We start from the raw sequence: 19,639 nt of genomic DNA, 5'->3' as shown, positions 1-19,639 counted from the left end.
GCCCAACTGAGCGACAGGCACCTTCTTCAGTTTCCCTGCTCACACCCCTGTGATGAGGACTTTCATCACCTCCTGGGCAGACTCCAACTCCTTTGCCTTTGTAGAAAGCCCTCCAGGCATTGCTCCCCACTTCCTTCCACCCTTTTTTCTGTCATGGCATCCCCTAGGCCAGGCGGGAGGCTGCTGACATAGCTGGTGCCTGAGCACAGAGCCTCATCGGGACAAACAGCTCCCTCCCACTGCTCACATCCCGTCTGGTCCTGGGGGACACGGCAGAGAACAAAACAGACCAGAATTCCTGTCCTCAGGGAGCTTCCATTCTAATGGGAGGGGCAGACAATAAATTAGAAATATTAGCCACTCAACAATGCTAAGGAGAAAACGCAGAGCAGGAGAGGCACAGGCAATGCCCAGGGGCCTGGGCTGAATTTTCAATATGGTGGCAAAGCAGGCTTTCCGGGAGAAGGCGACATTTGAATAAGGATCTGAAGGAGGAGAGGGGGCTTCCTCTCTGTATCTGTGTGGATGTCTGGGGAAGAGGTTTCCAGGCAGAAGGAGCAGCCTGAGCAAAGGCTCTGACGGGCGGTGTGCCTGGCCTGTCTGAAGAACAGATGAGCGTGGCTGCAGAGAAAGGAAGGAAGGAAGGGGCCAGTGGCAGGCGATGAGGTCAGAGATCTAAGTGATGGCCAGTGTGGGAGGGCCTTTCAGGTCACTGCAAGGACTTGGCCTTTCACTCTGAGTGAGATGGGAGCCACGGCGGGTTACGGAGCGGAGGAGGGACATGACCTGGTGTCCCCCTTGAAAGAGTCGCTGTGGCTGCTTGCTGGGCTCACGGGCAGAAGCAGCTGCAATAATTTAGATGAGAGACGATGGCGGCTTGGAAGCGAGTGGTGACTTTGGTGGGGGTGAGAAGGGGTCAGACTCTGGATAAACTGTGAAGCCTTTAGAATTTGCTGACAGACCAGACGTGGGCGTGTGGGAGAGAGGAATCGAGAATACCCATGGATTTCGGCCCGGACCGCTCTGAGAATGGAGCTGCCATCCACCAAGATAGGGAAGACTTCAGGAGGGGCCGGTTGTGGTTTGAGAAAGGATTAGAGCGCTGTACTCTCCCTGGCCCTTCTTGAGGCCCAGTGTGCCTCCTCCAGGAGGCCTTCCCTGACTCTCCGCCCACGGTCCATGGCAGCCGCTTTGATAATTTCCTGGCATCTGTAGCCAACGTTGTTCACTCGCTCATCTGTTTCCCAGGGACCCATCTTTGGTCGGTCTACCGTGACGAACTTTTTCTCAAAACCCATCGCAGATCTCCGCACACAGTGGGCTCTCAAACATATTTGGGGAATGACGACCGATTCGATGAATGAGTGCGTGACTCAGAACAGATGTGTGGGGGATTGTAAACAGCAGTGACCTCTGCATACCCTGTGGTGAGAGACGGCACAGCTGGTGTGCCAGAATGGAAGCCAGGCTCCGGGATGGTGTCTCCACAACGTCTTTTCTCCCCTGTCTGCAGCCCTGGGCCACAGGGAGGCCAGCAGTCCCTCACTTTGCCCCTCTGAAGAAAGTTCCAGTTCTGTAGGGGAATGACTTGGCACAGGTCACAACGGAGGCCCTCGCTTCCCCCACATCTCTGCTCTGCTCAGAGGCATAGGATGAGTTTTGCCAGACCTCTGGGAGGCAGGGGCAAGAGTGGGCAAGGAGTCCTCAGGTTCCCTAGCGCATGCGGCAGTCCCAGTGGAACTTGACCCCCACCCTCCACTGCCACCTGGAGACAAAAAAGGAGCCGGTGGACTCAGCCCAATATGAATGCATCGGCGTGCTCACACATCCGGGGCCTCATCCGGGAAGCCCTCCCAGATTGATCCACTTGTTTCCTCCCAGCTTAGTCACCACCTTTGCTTTGCCAGGGTGTTGGTGGTTGAGACATTTCTGCAGACTCTACAAGGGCCCGGCTTGGCCTCTCTGGTCCCAGGACGCTGCCTGTGCTTAGGGGTTGGGGAGTTTTCTTCTGGGCCACCAGATCAGGAGTGCGGGCTCAGAGAGATTTGCTGCCCACCTGTCTGTTGGGGAAGATGAGTCTCAGCGAAGTGAAAGCTGGGAGCGGAGCCAGGGGTCGTGGGCCTCAGTCTGTCTTCTGGCCCACTGTCTCAGGGAGAGCTTCCGGGAGGGCGGAAAAGGCGAGAAATTCTAGACTACCACCCGCATTCCTGGGAGCTCACAGCAGCCGGGACGCGTTCTCCCGGAGGCCTCTAAGCCAACAGGACAAGGATGGAGCCAAGAGGACAAGGATGGAGCAGGGATGAGCTGCCCATCGTGTGAAAGGGGAGGGCAGAGACTGGGCCCTGAGAAGGAAACAGGTCACCTCTGGTCACAGGAGGAGACAGGACCCAAGTCGAAGCCCAGTGTGCGGCTGGAGGACAGGGCTCCGAAGGCTGGGAGGGGCACAGGCCTCCCTTCAGAGGCAGGGTGCTCTGGGCTGTGCACCCCCAGAGGGAGTGGGAACTGTGGCTGAGGGACCACCTGGAGGACCCGCCCCAGACTGGGAGGCGAGGGCAGGACAGAGCCCATGGGGTGGGCCCTCCTTCAGCAGGGGCTTCTCTGCTGCCCAGGACTGGACCTCCAGGGATGGCGGGGGCAGCTGGGGGGAGTGGAGGCTGGGCCGCGGCTCCCTGTTCTGTCTCCCCAGGGGTCCCCCCAAGTGTTCTGATCCGCCCCCCCCAGGCTAGAGCATGGGACCTGTCTTCCTTGTGACCCAGATCCTCAGCAGGGGGGCTCTGGAGGGGTGCACAAGGCACTGTTTCCCCTTCCTCTTCTTGGAGACCCACCTTCTCCTTTTGAAGCCAGAACTCTGTGATCTCCCGCGGGGGAGCGTGTCTCTGACGTGGTGACCTGGGTGGCTTCCCAGGGAAGGACTGCCCCCCTCGCCCCCCAATATCTGTTGCCACAGAGCCCAGTGTTGCCCAGCACCAGCATGCAAGGGCTTCACCACTCTGGCGTCACCAGCCTGGCGATCGTGCCCTCGAAGGCTCTCCCACCTGCTCTCTGGTCCAGCCTACCCCGCCCTCGCACCGTGGCCCCTCGCGCCTCCCTTTCTCCCCTGTGCCTTCTCTGCTATGAATTCAAGTCTCATTCACCCTTTGCGGCCCAGCTTCAGGGCCACCTCCTCTAGGAAGCCTCCTCTGATTACTCCATCCCACACTGATCTCTTCCTTTCCCATCTATTGAGTATGGGCAAATTCTGCCTAGTTACATCCTAGGGAGACATCCTGTCCCTCCAGTTCAATTGTGAGCCCCCCGTTACAGATGGCTTTGTTTATGTGCCCCCAAAATTCATAAGATGAAACTGTAATTCCCCATGTGATGCTATCGGAAGATAGGGCATTTGGGAGGTAATGAGGTCACGAGGATGGAGCCCCCGTGATGGGATTGGTGCCCTTCTAAGAACAGAGCCCTTTTCCTCTCTGTCTGCCACGTGAGGACACAGCAAGAAGACAGCTATCTGCCAAACAGGGAGTGGGCTCTCCCCGACACAGAATCTGCCAGTACCTTGATCTTGGGCGTCCAGCCTCCAGAACTGCGAGAAATACACTTGTGTGGTTGAAGCCCCCTGGTCCACGGTATTTTTGTTACAGCAGCCTGAACGGATTCAGACCGCTCCCTACGTGGAACAGTTAGGGAGGGCTCCTCACGCCTGTTGAACTGAAGGGCGGCGGAGCTGACAGCTCTAAGCACCTCCTATTGCCAGCCGACGCCCAGGCATTATTTCCTGAAGCCCTCTGACACAGGCACCGTCTTGTCTGCATTTCACACAGAAATACACTTGCCGGAGACCACACAGCAGGCTGCTGGTGGGGTGAGACTATGAATCCGGCCTGCGGTCTCCCACATCTTCCCATAACTTCATGCCCTTACTTCATGCCGCTGTTTCTGGGGGCCTGCCTCAGAACTGCATGGGATCCCAAGAAGTGTGAAACCCCCACAGCAGGCGGAGAAAGGAGGATGGGCCCTGGAGGGCCAGCGGGAGTGGAAAGAGGGCCTTTCCCGCTGAGGAGACCCCATAACTCAGACGCCCATGGCACCCGAGGGCTGCTTGGGTCTAGGGCCGCAGTCACAGTAGACGGGCCCACAGAATCCCGGGAGTGGGGACGGGGAGGGAGGGGGGCTTACTCCTCCAGGCACAGCCATGGTCTACAGCATCATCAGCCCCGGCGCTATGACCTCTGTCCTGGGTCCTGGTCACTTCCAGTGGACCTGGCAGCCCCAACAAGTCAGGGCCCCTTGGGGGACTCCCCTATTCTCAAGTCTTGGGGTCCTGGGTTCTCTTCTTGACTTGCTATGTAGCCTCCCAGAATGCCCACGTTCTCTGCACCTCAGCTGGTCCTGGAGACACCAGGTGGAGGAGGAGGGGTGGAAACTTTTCTCCCCCGGCTCTCGGGCTTACGGGGGTGGGGGGGAAGGCAGGAGGAGAGCACTGAGTGGAGAGCATTCTGTCTGGAGGTGCACTCATTTAAAATCAGCTCCCTGCTCCTCGGGCTAACAGACCAGGATGGGAAATCTAGATGTTCCCCCCATGTGCTTGGCCTGTGTGTTGCCATGACAACTGTCCTCACACACCCGCTGGGGTGTCCATTGCACATCGCGCCCCAGATGAGCTCGGGTACAGCGCCCCGAGACCAGGACCAGCCCAGATCAGTTGTCATGGCAACCGCAGGCCCGTGAGGGGGACCCAGACAGGCGAAGAGGAGGGCAGAGTGTGCGCTGTGCCCGCGTGTGGGGTGGAGACGCGCGAGCTCCTGGGCGAGGACGTCTCCTTCCATGTGCGCAAACCTAGAGTCAGAGCTGACCGTCCACAGGGTCGGTTGGGTTAGGGCCACTGCATCACCACGCTAAGGGGAACCTCAAGATAATCTTAGGCAACGTTTGTGATAGATCCTATGACCTCACCGAGGGCCAAGGAAACCCAGAAACCTGAGCAGGAAACACACGAGGCCCAAGCCTGAGGCGGTCTGGCCGAGCCTGTGCTGACCTCACTACCGCAGAGCAGAGCGACTTCATCTCTGTTCACTGACCGGGTTCGAAGGTCCGGAGGACCAACCCTTGGATACAGGCTTTGGCTTGAGAAGACATCCACTTGTCTGGGGAGACATACTGTAACATCACCCGGGTTCTGAAAGGTCCCTGGTGCCACAATGTTGCAGACAAGTGCAGAGTAAGGAGGAAGCCTTGCCGGCCTGAACCGGGGAGGGACAGCTGGTTTAGGGACAGCACGCTGCAAACAGAGACATTCCCGTGTCCAGGCTGTCCTCGTTGTCGCCATGGGCACCTCGGTGGTTTATGAGAGTTTTTGTTAGGTTTTGAAACGAGGCATTAAACTTAACAGAGGAATGTGGCGGTGGAGTCCTATTTCAATGAATTTTAACAGGATAAATGCAGGCAATTACTTGGTGTATCTCAGGAGTACTCATTGGTGTGACGGTGGGAGTGCCAATGCCCACGAGAGCCTCGCCCCTCACACGGCCTGATGTCATCGTCGGGACCTCACCCGCTCTGTGCTGCTTCCTGCCCAGACTCCTAGGCAGGAAGGATGCGGTGAGCTCACGGGGTCCAGCTCCTGCCCCTGGGCGGTGCCAGACTCTACGTGAGCATCGCATCATCGTGAACGTTGGGGCTGCCCTCCCTCCACTTCCAACGGGGCCCGAGCTCCCCTCCCACCTCCATCTATCTGACCTCAGTCATGCTCACCACGGAACACACTCACTTCCTTCTCCAGCCCTCTGTGAAGGTGGAATGAGCTTCTGGAGAAAAGGGACAACTAAGGGTTTCTCTGCCCTCCCCTCCCCCAGGGCTCGGACGACCCTGCGCTCTGACCCTCTGCCCTGACCCTTCATTATCTTCAGCTCCCTCTGAAGCCCGGCCTCCCGCTACCCAGAGCCACACACAGGAAGGCAGGGTTTTCATTCCTGCTGCCTCTTAAAGGACATGGAGGAGGAATATTATGACTGGGGGTAATTCTCAGCACTTACTCTCCGGGTTATTGTGTCTGTGTCACCTCCCTCTCTTCAACTGCCTCCCCCAGAGCTCCTTCTGTGTCTGCCTGCTGGGCAGTCTTATTGTGGGGAAGTCTCCCAGTGGGGGACCCTAATCCTCTTATCACAGGGATGGGGGTGGGGGGCGCTGGGTTCCGGTTTCTGCCCATTCAGTGGGAGTGGGAGGAGGACGGAAGCCTTGAATGTGACCGGCTTGCAGACAGCCCTCCTGGAGATGAAGCCCCTGCAGGCTCCCAGGGAGACCCCCTTCTTGGAAGTTATGGAGAGGATTGGCCAGCCTTTGCCCAAGGGGCGGGGCAAAGCCCTGGGAAGCCAAGTCTTCAGGGCATCTCTTGAGGTGAGGTTTCTCTCTCTCGGTCATGGAGGCACAGAGGTGGGAGTTTACCAAATAGTGCAGGTTCCTTCCTCCATGGCTCAAATTCCCACCTGCCCCATGGCTCTCTGGATAACTACCCCGAGGTTGCACGGGATAGCCCATCGGGAGAGATTCCTAGGAACCAGGCCCACCTCCTCCCAGCGAGCACCCTCATCCTCAGGTCCTTCCCGTGGCCACAGGCACACGAGGACTAAGGAGGGTCAGGATTTCCTAAGAAGAGATGAAGCGGTTCATCGCAGGTTTCAGAGTCCAGGACAGACAGGCACGGGGCCTGGGGGCAATTCTCTAGGAAAACCACAGGGAGACGTTTGTCACCTCCCCCTTCCATTCGTCTTGCCCAGCATGGAAGGCTTGGGGTGCAGGGGGTGGCCCACGAATGCTGTGCCTGCCTTCTCAGGGGGTGTCATGAGGCCAGAGTTCCGCCCTTGCTGCCTGGGATGGGAGACATATTCCAGGGCTGGGGCTTCTCTAGGGCCACCATGCAGCTCATACACGGCTGCCCAGGCTGTGCACTGCTCCAGACAGCTACATAAGCCCCACCTGGGCAGAGGTCTTGGCCTGTTTTGCCCTCAGTTGTACCCTGAGCATTGAGAGCAGGGCCTGACACACACACGTGCTTAGTGAGGTTTGGCGACTGGATATGAATTTCCTCTGTGCGTGGGCAATGCAGAGGCCCGGCCGGCTTGGGTGGAGCAGGAAGCAGGGACCTGAGGCCTTGCCAGCCCTGGGCGTTGTTTTTCGAGCACTCGTGGGTGCAAACGCCACGCAGAACCACTCCTACCCCTTCTGGAGTGGTAGAGTCTGGTGGGGTGGTGGGGGGCCTGGGCCAGGATGGTGGTGGGGGAGGGGGTCCAGCCTGCCCAGCCTCCGCGATTTTGGACACTCCCGGAAAATGGCTCCAGCTGGGTCTGCTTCACTGCTGGAGATGAATGCCACCCCAGCCACACGCTGTCTCGAGGAGAAGTCACTCATCAACTGCCCCCCCCCCCATCCTCCTGCAAAGAAACAGGATCCAGATCCCTGGGTTTCTATTTTAAGCCCCTCCAGCAGGGGACCTCACGTGACCTCACTTCTCTGGTCTCGCCCCTTCACGGCACCTCCCAGAGGCAGGCTCTGCCTCTCCCGGCCTCCCTGGGGTGCCCCAGGACGCCGGACGTGTCCCCTCCCTCGAGGTCATGGCATGTGTGGCTAAGAGCAGGACCTCTGCAGACCAGCTGCCCGGTTCCAACGCTGGCAGGACCACCCTGGGCCTGTCACGTAACTCGCCTCATCTGTAAAGTGGGCATGCTAACAAAGCACCTCCCTCCATAACGAATAACACCAATCACGTCTTAAGCAGTTACGATGCACGGGCACCCTTCTAAGATGGTGCATTTAATCCTCACAAAACCCTAGGAAGAGGGTACTGTTATCATCACAGAGGCACAGAGAGGTCAAATAACTTGCCCGAAGCTGCAGAGCCAGCAAGCGGCAAAGCTGTGAGCCAAAGCTAGGGAGTGAGGCTCTGACTCCCCTTCATCCTCAGAAGGATGAGAGGTGCTCCATCAGCGTCAGTTCAGAGGAAGCCACAGTAAGTGTCGCCGCGGCCCTTCAGCGTCATCATCGCCTTCCATCTCAGCTCCTGGAAGTCTGCGTGGTCCCAGGTGGCCACTGTCTACCCAAACAGGGCCTCCAGGCGCCCCCTGCACCCCGAACCTCTTCTGCTCCCGCCGCGCCCTGGAACACGGCCAATGCCGTCGGCCCCTGAACTTGGTCCGTGTCTTCTAGTCAATTTCCGCGCGTCCTCTCTCCACGGATGGCTGGGACATCAGGCTCAGCTCAGCACGAAGGTCCCCAGAGGGCAGGGGACACGGCCGTGTGAACTCAGCGTGAAATGACTCAGGTTGGGGATGACAGAGGAGCAGTGACATCCCGGGGCTTCAGGGCGATGTCGGCAGGGACCGTGGCTCCCTGACCCACTTCTTTCCCCACCACTGGGCAGAGGTGAAGGGAGACAGAACGGAGCTCGAAGAGAGTGCAGTTAACACAGCGAGGACCAGCAGCCAACGGGCCGGCCGGCCAGCGACTCAAGGACACGAGCCTGGATTCAAATCCCGGCACAGCCCCCTCGCCTCGTGCATGTCCTCAGACAAGTCACTTTATGTCACCTCTCTGAGCTGGGGTTTCCTCACCTGCGACGCAGAATGACAGACCACCGCAAAGGGCTGTGTGAGGCACTCATGACGGACTTCACGCGGAGCACTAGCATTGCGCCTGCACACAGTAGGTGTTCGATAATGGTGTAGTGTTTGGGGAGTCAGAGGGCAGGGGCCTGGGTTTCAATGACCTGCTAACCAGCCGTGCAATCTTGAGCAAGTCACAGTTCCTCTCTGTGCCTCATCTCTCCCCGTGGAAAAGGAGTCCACATCTGGGTGATACGTAAAGTTTGTTAGAGCTCTGACTTTCCTAGCTCTGTGATTCCGAGTCATCTGTAGCCCTGGGAGACTGGATGTGGCCTGGAGCTCCCGGAGGAGCACAGGCTTGGGGTGGAGGGGCTTGCTCCACCGCACCAGAGCCCCGTGAGGGCCCAGAACAAACCCTCTGAGGAGAGTAGTCAGCACACCTCTCCCGGCCTGGCTGAGGGCGCACCAGGTTTGCAGGCTTCCTTAGAAGGGGGCCTCTGTCCTGGCTCCCAAATCCACGAGACGTGAAAAACTGACCTGTGGCTGGAAGACGGAGCCAGCTCCACACGGGAGGAGAAAGGAGGAGAGAGCGCAGAGCCTGCGTGCAGCCAGACTCATGCTGCCCTGCCATCGGACACATCGACCCTGGCGCACGGCCCGGAGGGAGCAGGCTCCAGCTCGTTCCTGGTGACACATGTCATGACGGAGAAGATCCCTTCATTATCTGTCCACTTACTGCTCATTCAAACACGCCACAAAGCAGCAGTCATTAGGAACCTGTGTCAACCTCAGGGCGACCTTTCTCAGTCCTCCGGCACGTGGCCTCGCACACGTGGGCGTACAGAATCAGCAGCCCTGGCTTCCCTCGGCTTTCCAAATTAAGCTCGGATGGCGGCCTAGGGATGGGTCTGCTGCTGGGATCAGCATGGGGCTGTCACCAGCACAGCTGGGCGGGCTGGGGGGTCAGGGCACAGGTACAGACGCCCACGGGCCGCATCTTCCACACTTGCCCCAGGGCAGAGGCAGAGGGAGCAGCTGGTCGTGGATGCCTTCGGGACAGACGAAGGCCGACCCAACTCCTCTGCTTGGCGGCAAGTCATCATGGGAAAATCTCCTCCCGCTGCACAAAGATTACCCAGCCTCATCTGGACCCTGTTCCCAGGCAGAGGAAGTGGGAAAGCGGTGCAAGGCTGAGAAGGGTCTTCAGCCCCTTCCTGCTCCCCTCTAGGACTCCGCCCCCACGGGCCTGGATGCCAGAGAGGACCATATTGGGAGGACGGCAGAGAAAGGCCGGTTGCTCCTCCTCAGCTGGCAGAGCAAGAAACAGGCCGCAGGGGATGCATGAGGTCCACCACGACCAACGATGGATCCCGGACTCACTCGCTCAACGCCCCATTTTACTGAACACGGAGCAGCAGGTGCCGCACCATGTAATGGGGAAGAAGATGAGTTCACAGACAAGAAGGGAGGCAGTGTGAGCTAAAAAAGAGAGCAGACCTGTCATCTCCAAATCGATATGGAAACAACGGAATCCATAACTGAAACACCTGTGCTGGGTCCCAGGAAGATTATCGATAGAGGATGTGGTGCTCCCCAAGGCACCCAGTGCTCCTTCCACAAAGTGTGGGAGAGGCCCAGCACCCTCCTCATGCTGCAGGGCCTTGAGGGGAGGCCGGAGTGACTGGGCCACCTTGTCAGCTCCTACAAGGGCAGGTCAGTGGGCGGGGTTTCAGGGATGCCAACGGATTACCTGGGGAAGGCTCCCTGGAGTGGATCCCAGAGACCCTGAACTCCCCAAAGGCAGGTCACAGTCGGATCATCTTTTACGCCCCTGCCAAGCACAGTATGGGCACAAGACCAACCGTTACTGATGGTTTGTTGATTGAATGAAAGAATAAATGAATGAATGAGGCGTTACCATGCCCTGAGGGGAGTTTGGGTGGGAGAGCAGGGCAGAAACGGAAGCCCTCCCTAGGCTCCTCTCTTCCGCTCGTCTCTGTTTGCTTCGGGCTCAGAGAACAGGCTCCCCTACAACGCACAGGCAGACCCCAAGTCTCTCCCGCATCCAACCCGTCAAAGAGCCCGGTGTCCCTGGCCGTGATGGATCACCATGACGACCAGCAAGTGCCAGAGCAGAGGCAGCGCAGCGAACCGCGCTCCCCTTCCCCAGGAGCCTCAGAGGAAAAGCCCACTCCGAAGGCTCCATGAGGCTCCTCCCCGTGGAGTAGCCCCACCTGTGATCTAGGAGACCCTTCAGATCCGGCTGGTGAGGGTGGTCCTCCAGCCGACCAGCCTGGGCGAGTCCTAAAGCCAGGCTGCCGCAGACATGACGAGTCATAGCCCTCCCACCAGCTCATCAGGGAACAGCGGCCAGTGCGTGCCCGGTGGGTGGAGAGGACCAGGCTCCAGCAATGTGGCGTGCCCATGAGGAAGCCATCACACAGCAAACTGCAGATGTAAAAATAGAGCTCCACAGAGCGTCCTGGTTACCACGTTCTAATTCTGATGGCTTTTCCGTGCCAGTGAATTTGGTTTCCTTTAGTTTCCTGCCACGCGCTGGTCCCCCGCGTGAATGCTTATTGTGGGAGGCGACGGCTTACTTTTAGATGCCCAGTCTCGACCCCACAACCCTTCTCCGCAAGGCTTGTCATGGAAGAATGAGTGTCGCTGCTCTGCGTTCACTGGCTCCAAGACCACTGCTGGAGACCAGGATGGCAGAGGGCTCAGCTCCCAGGCTCGAGGGACACCCAACCACCCGCCCGGCAGGAGACAAAGAAGGTAGGAATGCACATCACCAGGGTCCCACTGGAGCAGGGCACTGAGACGAGCTGTGCGACAAACCCTCCAGACAGCCTCAGGTTTGCCAAAAGTAAGTCCCTTCCTTCCTGGGGCAAGTGTCCCTCCGGCAACCAAAGAAGAGAGCAGGGTCCCCGCAGTGTGGGGTCTCCTGAACCTCTGATATGGATCACAGTCATCCTCTAGGTATTTTGTTAATGTCGCAAGAAAACCAAGACACACCTCTAAACCTGCTAGGAGTTTAGAATCTGACCCCTTTAGGGACCCGACCTGCAGTACACAAGGCATTCACTCATCCTCTGGCCATTCATTCACTCAGAGACACCTCCTGAGCACCCGCGTGGGCAGAGACTGGCCTGAGGAGGCACCTGGGAGCAGGCAGTGTCTCCGCCCGTAAGGAACATCACCGTCCTCGAGTCTCAGGGGTCTTCCTGGTGAGTCTTACGTTCTGGTTCCTGAGGCTCAGTTAACAGTACTGTGCACATCAAGAAGGTGACACCAGTGGGAGCACCCTGTTGAGAGGCGTCCCAGGAGAGGACAGTTGGCCAGATGGCTCCAGACTGCCTCCCTAGTGCCCAGCATCTTCCCCGTTAATCTAGGCTTGGGACCTCTGCCTCCTGGCTTTCACTGATGGCCTCAGTGATTCCCTCAATGGAGCGCTGGATAAACAGGGCACCCACGGCCGCTTCCCTCTCCTGGCCCTGAAGTGCTCCTGGATTGGACGGACCACTCCTGGGTTGAGCCAAGCAGGGCAAAAACGCACAGTGCAGTTCATAGGCGGACATCTCCTTGTTAACAGGGGGCTTGTTTACCTGGGTCACTGCTTCTTCCATGTGGGCAATGGGGAGGGTTCTAGTCTGGGACCTCCCCACCCCAAGAGGAAGTCTTCACCCCATGGTACTCACCCACGCAGGAGAAGCTCTCCTCAGGCCCACCAAGGGGGCCAGAGCAGCCGTCCAGGGCCCAGCTGTCCTGGGGGAGGGGGCCGGCTTCCTCCTGGTCTGGCTGCAACCTGTGGGACAGAGAAGGGGTGGTCACTCACGGCAGAGGTCATCCTGGCCTCGAAGTCTCTCCATGGGGCTGAGGAACCTCCCTGGAGCCTGGTTCTTCTCCTCTGCTGGTGCCTTGCACCCCTGTGGGCTGGGCACTCCCACTGGGCACATGCATGTGTGTGCACTCCAGCAGATGCAGGCCTTCTGGGCAAGTCAGGCTAGGACTAGGGGTTGGGGGGCCCCAAGGGAAGTGGGATGGCTGAAGCCAGACGCCCTTTGGTGTCTCACCCAGGCTCAGGAAGTGAATCACCCACAGGGCAGAGGGACCCCGCAGTAACTCCAGCCCTTGGGTTGTTTGTCCTGCCACGGTCCCTGCCCTCTGGATGTGCATATATGTACAGCCACGTGCATACACACGGGGAAGAACTCCCTCTGAAGCTGAGATCACCAATTCCTTATGAGAGCTCCCGGGCACACAGGCCCCCTTGGGCTTGCTCACGGTCCAGGCAGCAAGGAGGGCAGGGAAGACGGAGGGGCCGGCTCAGCTGGGGTCACAGTGGCTCCTGGGAGGATAAGTCCACGCAGGGCCAGTTGTGGAAGTAGGATGGAAGGGTGAGGTCTCCGGGCACCAGCTCCCGAGTGCACACAGCCCTCTGAGCACAACCCCAACCGTGCAGTCGCTCCCAGGAACAAAGGCTGTGGGAGCCTTATTACAGGCAATTACCCCGAGCTCCGGGAGCTGGCCCGCCCACCCGTCCGCCCGCTGTCTCCAGCTAAATGGACCCTTTGGCAGCTTGGCAGCAGCGGGAGGGGAGGGCTGTGCAGGCAGGAGGGGAAACTGACGCTGGTCCTGGGGAGGGGGCTGGGCCGGGGGACCCTGGGAGTCTCTGGGGCAGCTGAGATTGGTCGTCCTCTCTCTCCAGTTCTTGTCTCAACACTCAGATGTGGGACTCTGGGCTCAGCTCTGCTATTAACTCGCTGGGTAAGGCAGAGCAAGTCTCTTCTCCCCTCTGGTCTCATTTCCACCGTGGAGTGGAAGGGAGGTCTCCAGGCCCAGACGGGTCTGACAACCAAGGGCTGCGAGAGGCTCTTTCGAAGCCGTGCAGGTGGGGTGGAGCTCCTGGGTGTGTGCAGGCCCCTCAGCTGGGTGCTGGGGATGGGGCAGGGGAGAGTCTACGTCATCTTGCCCTGTGGGGTGCTCAGGATGATGGGGTCATTCCCTGCACACTCCTGCCAACTCAGTGTCAGCCCAGATACACGCGGGTCAAGGGGACAAAGGAACACTGGAGCTGGTTGCTTTCTTGAGAGAAATGAGTATAGATTTGGGTTTTTGAAGTCAGGGATGCAACTTGTGGGTGAGAAAGTCAGAGGACGTTCTACTGGAGAGAGGGAACTCCAGGTAATGCATAAATGTTCCGCTGAATAACGTCATATACGTGAGGGGGCAAGCGCCACCTGACCCACGGCAGGTGGCAAGAACCAGTCTTAGGAATCGTGGGCTGTCATGTTATCATCATCGTGGTGCACAGCGAGGGAGGCTGCGTCGGCCGTGTGGCCAAGACTCCGGCCGCAGGAACACCGAGGAGGCAGCCTTCGTCCCTCCAAACTCAGTTGGCTCTACACCGCCACCTCCACCTGCCTCCAGCTCCCCAGACACGGCCAGGCCTCCGTGTCTCCCCTCACTTCCCAGCCTGAAATGGCCAGTACCAGCCACGCTGGATGGCAGTTGAACCAGAGAGCAGAAAACCGTGAGCCTGATGCTCCTGACACCGTTAACAGAACCTGTCAGGGAGGGAAAGCCCCGGGGCAGCTGGAAACAGGGAGCAGCCACGGTGGTGGGGCTGCCCGGGCTGCTTCCCGGGGAGCAGAGGTGAACGAGGTGGCAGCTCTGATGGAACCAGGCATGTGAGACCAGAGCATCAGGGAGCAGATGGAAGGGTCCAGGGAATGGGGGCTCCAGGAGATAAATGCCACCGGGAAGGACCGCCCCCAGAGCCTTGGAGAGAGATGCCAATGGAGGATGGGGCAGGGAAAAGATGGCTGGCGGTTCACTCCCTGTAGAAGCAGGGCGGGCAGGAGTAGAGACGCGGAGCGAAGCTGGAGCTTTGCAGAAGCCAAGGTGCCGGGTGGGGGTGCAGATGTCCATGAAAACAGGATTCTGTGACTTCCAGAGAGCAGATGGCACCACCTTGGCTATGAAACTTGCAAGGGTAGCCCAGCCTGGCCCGTGGCCCAATCGCCCGTGGCAGCAGCTCCGGGCCCCGCAGGGTATGCTGGGCTCGCGTCCAGGTGCCTGCAGCGCCTGGGGGTGTCCTTGGTCCTAATCTTCCCTTGCCCGAAGCATGACCCTACCCGCCACCCTAACCCAGGCCTGAGACGGGCGGGGCTAAGAGGGGGGATGGTGGAGAAAATCCCCAGCGAGCTGCTGGGTGAGACAGATTTCCACTTCTGTATAAAACGCACACACGGAATAAACGCTCGCTGAGTGGAGGGAGCGCGGTGCTGTGTAGGCTCCACTGAAATGTGCGGAGCAAAAGATCTGACCTCTGGAGAATGTCAGATTCTAAACACACCGGGGACCTGCAGGGTAGATCACGTAAACTCTTCAACCATTTAACATGCACTTTCCCCCAAAGACTGGGTTCAAAATGAAGGCAATCAGGTAGGAGAAGAAAGTCAAGGAGTCAGCAGGCCAACCGTTTAGTAACTGGAAAAGCATCTGGAAAGTAACTGGAAAAGCCCATTCCAGGCAGGGTCCACCCTGCGCTTCTGCTTCTGCAGTTTTCTCAGCTGCTTGAGAGTCGAAGTCGAGAACGTCACGAGGGCCCTAAAGGAGTTGCCCCTTGGGAAGAGGAACATGGGAGCACTCTGAGGGCAGGACAGCTGTCAGAGAGATGTTCCAAGAGGCAGGGATCAGCCAGGGAGAAGTCCCTTTGGTCATGGACCCAGCTAGAATTCCCGCCATGACGGGAAGCTCACTACCGTACAGGCAATTGGTAAACCTCTATCATTGTTGGAAAGTTCTTCCTACCGAGCTTCAGATGTGTCTCAAACTAACTTCCAACCACCGTGATGCTGACTCAGTTCTTTGGAGCTGCCCCCGGTAAATCTAATTCATCTCACAAGGTGACAGCCCTTCAGATACTGGAAAACGGCTCTCAGACGCTCTCAGCCTTCCTCATCCAAGGTGAAAGGCTCCAGGTCCTTTAATCATTCTTACAGCACCTTGCCAGGCTCCCTCGCCCACCTGTCAGTCTTTCTCTAATGTGTTTTTGTGCATTTACGTGGTGTTCGTAGTGGAATGTAATGCTCCGAACGTGGGCTGACCACACACAGAAGGCAGTGGCACCATGAACTTCCCTGTGCCGGACCCCACAGACTTCCACTCTTGGCTCCTGGTGGTTCCCGACCCACCGCCCGCCACGCTCTGCCACTCAGAGCCCCCAGCGTCCAGGGAACAATGTACAAGCTTCTCTGTACCCCAAAGGTGAGTAAATTTCTCCTCACATTAGCAAAGAAAAACCCAGCAAGTTAAGGTGGGCAGGAAGGGACTTTGGCATATGAGCGCTTCTAAACTGTGTAATCCTCAGTAATTAAGGTTTAGTTTACTTAATGTGGCCATTTTAGTAAAGACATACATTTTTATGAAAAGAGCATAGTTGACGGAAGAGTTTCTCTCTGCGCTCAACCTGCCCTGTCTGAAGAAAGCTAGAGAGACAAGCTTGGTGACCACGTGGCTATGCACGGTGGCCCCACCACCGCCAATGGTGGCCACCCCCACCTGACCATTTAAGGAGCATCATTGATGACCCTGGATGTGCAGGGCACGCAGACAGATATGCATAAGGCAATATGGGAAGCGGAGAGAGAGAATGACAGACAGACACAAGGTATTGTGGGAGCACCAAGGAGGAGTGAGGACTTTGGTCCCCAGGAGCGGAAGGCTCAGTGCCCATGACAACAAGTCAAACCCACAGAGGTGGCAAACGTCCCAGATGAATTGGGTAAGACTGACAAACCTGCTTATGCCAATACCCTAATACTCCGTCTTTGAGGGCAGGAGAGATGGACGTTTTAGGGGCACCCTCCTTATGGGACTCTCTTGTGGAGTCCCTAGAATTGAGAAAGACCACAGCTGGGATCCGGGTCCCCTTTTTTTGTTCCCAATCCCATCTCAGCTCTCCAAACCCCCTGCCTGACTTCCTCTATCCCCTGGGGTCCTCTGGTCTCCACCAGCCACTCATCATCCAGGCCCCTCTCCCTCAGGGCTTGCCCCTGGCTCCCAGCTGCATGCCTCCCGTGCCCCCTCCGCCCCCTGCCTGCTGCCCCCACTCACCTGTACTGGAAAGGGGCCACCGTGGCTGTGACTGGCTGACTTTGCTGATGCACGGAGGAGAAGCTGATGGCCCCGGGGCCTGGGGAAGGTCGCTTGCTCTGCACTGGGCTGCAGATTGGGGACAGAACCCCTGAGACTGCCCTGGCATCAGGCTCCAGAGACCTGGAGACCCCAGAACTTCTGTAGTTTGTGTCTCCTTGACCTTTTCCTGGATGGTTGGGAGCCTTTCGACCTTCAGGAGCCCCTGGTATTTGGGTTTCTCCACGCGTGCTGGTCCGGGATGGGCTCCTGCCCCGGGTCTGGTGGGTTGGAATCCCTTCCTGGGCCACCTTCTTCTTTCTCGGGGTTCCCTGTGTGTCGCCAACTCTTCTGGACCCAGCCCGGCTGGAGAGGGCTGCTTTTGGGGTTGCCCTGGGGCTGCTCCATGGTGAGCTGGAGAGGCCTTCACCACCCTGGGCTGACTCTCTCACGGCCCCAGAAGCCCTGGGGGAGCCTCTCCCCTGAGAGGCCTTAGGAGAGGAGCTTCTGGAGGGGCCTCCAGGCTTGCCCAGTCTTGCGGAGGCTGCTCGCTGGGGGCTCAGGGCCAGGCCGGCCTGGCGCGGCCGCAGCTGGGGAGAGGCGCCCGGGGTGTGGATCCCAGTCTGGGAAGCCGCTCGCGGCACGGGGATGGAAGAGGCATAGTGCGGGCGGCTGGCAGAGTTCAAATTGGCCATCCCATTCATGGTCAGCAAGGCCGGCGATGCCGACGACCGCCCTGCGGAGGGAGGAGAGAGAAGAAGACCGTGAGACACTGTCCAAGCTTCTGGCCCCGAGTGTACAGACGTGAAGCGGGTGGGGGGAGCCTCCAGCACCCAGCCGGGGCATCAGGACTTCTGGGTTGGCATGCTGACTCTGTCACCGGCCACCTGCGCGGCTCTGGGCAAACCTCTCTGCTCTGGAGGCTGTGGCAAGGCTCCCAGGCAAGCACAGATGTGCAGGTGACGTGAAGTGTAAGGGGCTGTACAAATGGGCTCATTGGACATTCCTTGATTCTGATCCTGTCCATTGATGGGGACAGACTCTCCCTCGCACAGCCCCTCCCTCCCAGACCTTTCATGGGACCCGGAGTCTAGGATGTTCCGCCCATGATGAACCAACTTCCTTCTGTCCTCAGCCTTCTCTCTGCACGTCCCTTCCACTCGCCGCTTCACCGGACACCTGGCTCTCCCCAGAGTCCGTCCCCAGTGGATGTAATCTTCTTCCAGATCCCATAAGGCCCAGAGACAGGACAGCCCATCACGTCCCCACAAGTCGTAAACTTGTAAGCCTCCCCCCGAGGCCCCTGCCACCTGGCTCATCCCATCCGCTGGTCCTCCTCTTTGATGCCATCTCTCCTGGTCCCTCCCCACTGCCCACCCCCCTCGGTCACTGGAGATTCGGGCACCCGGCTCATCGTCTTCCTTCCTACCCACCTCCTGCCTTGGCAACACTGACCTCCGCCACCCGCTTCTCGAGTCTCAGAGACTGAGTCCCACCTTCAGATCAAGGTGGACCCCTCTATGCACTCCCTGTCCCCAGCACTCGACCCCTTCTCGTCCAACCTTGATCGTTAATTATGCCGCGTCTCTCCCGTATCCTCACCCTCTCCTCCTCTCCCAGCTTTCCCCTCCCCACCTTGTTAATTAATGAATTAATTGATCTATTAATCACTTTCGTCTCAGAGGGAATTTGAAGCAGTTTACGAAGACACAAGCAATCAATTCCACACAGAGGAAAGAGCTCAGTGTAGAAAATGAAGCCATAAAAGAATCGGCCACACACGTGAAGGAATGTTTCCATAATTTTGTTGTGGGAAAGGCCTTTACAAGCACCACATCACAGCAGAAATCGTCAAGGAAACACGGATAGCTCTGAATGCATAAACATTAAAATACCTGTATGGACAGAAAAAGCCCTTTTGAAAGGTTCAACCCATCAACAAACAATAAAACTACTGCAGTGTATATGAGAGACCAGGAGTTAACACTTTGAATACAGAAACTCCATCAAGGCAGCAACAAAACCCAAAAATCCCATAGAAGCAAGGGCGGAAGGCTTGAACAAGAAATACACAAAAGAATAAATACAATTGGCCAAAACGTAACAAAACAGAAGGCTTCATTAACATTGCAGAGATGCAAATTAAATGTCATCCTTTGTTGCTGTCGAATTTACTCTCTTTTGGAAAATGGTCACATGCAGGATGGGTAGATGGTGGAGCGGGGGCCTCAGGGCCTCTCACGGCGCTGTGGGCGTGGTGTAGGTCCAGAAATGCATCCGAGGGAGGAAATGAGGCAAGATGCGGGCCGAGGTGTTTGTACGAGGAAAACGCTCAAGCTGACTCCTGAGGGGAAAGGCATAGGGTGAAGATGGCGACCAAGGACGCATGGACAGAGACAAGACACCAAAGATGGCCGGTCGGCCCGAGACCACTGGGATGTCCGCTTGCTCACGGTGGGGAAACTGTCAGCACAGCCCGGATGGATTACGGCTGTTGCCGACCTTCGCTTGACCTTTGCCTCTGTGGTCCAGGACCAGTTAGAAGCTAAATGTTAAGGAGTCGGTGTCGACCCTCGGGCAGCGCTGGATCTACAGACCCACAGCTGGAAACGACTGTGAGAGTTGGGGCTCCTGGGACCACTCCACTGACAGATGGAACGATTTCCACAAGAAAGAGTGATCCCGTGACCCCTGCCTCCTTTCCTCTAATTTATCCTTTAACGACTTGATATGGTTACTGGATGAACTGGAACAACCCACCTCCTCCAACAGAGAAGGACGCAAAGCGTGTGTGTTCAGGGAACCCAACCAGCTCACTTGCACCCAACCAGCTCACCTGCACCCTTCCAGCTCACCTGCACCCTTCCAGCTCACCTGCACCCAACCAGCTCACCTGCACCCTTCCAGCTCAC

At 57.9% G+C, this 19,639-nt stretch overlaps 1 protein-coding gene across 7 annotated transcripts in view; it reads right to left on the bottom strand.

Annotated features, from left to right (window-relative positions):
* NAV1 (neuron navigator 1) overlaps window positions 1–19,639 on the bottom strand; it is a 229,929-nt gene that overhangs the window by 144,465 nt on the left and 65,825 nt on the right. For all 7 annotated transcript variants that reach the window (XM_046679877.1, XM_046679874.1, XM_046679875.1 and 4 more), the window contains exons 2-3: window positions 16,710–17,463; window positions 12,287–12,393 (exon numbers count right to left, since the gene is read on the bottom strand). In XM_046679877.1, the coding sequence (XP_046535833.1) occupies window positions 12,287–12,393; window positions 16,710–17,431 (829 nt within the window). In that variant the 5' untranslated portion in view covers window positions 17,432–17,463. The remainder of the gene's footprint in view (window positions 1–12,286; window positions 12,394–16,709; window positions 17,464–19,639) is intronic.

Source organism: Equus quagga, chromosome 12, assembly GCF_021613505.1.
Source record: "Equus quagga isolate Etosha38 chromosome 12, UCLA_HA_Equagga_1.0, whole genome shotgun sequence".
Lineage (NCBI taxonomy): Eukaryota > Metazoa > Chordata > Mammalia > Perissodactyla > Equidae > Equus > Equus quagga.
This window is presented reverse-complemented; position numbering and strand designations above follow the sequence as displayed.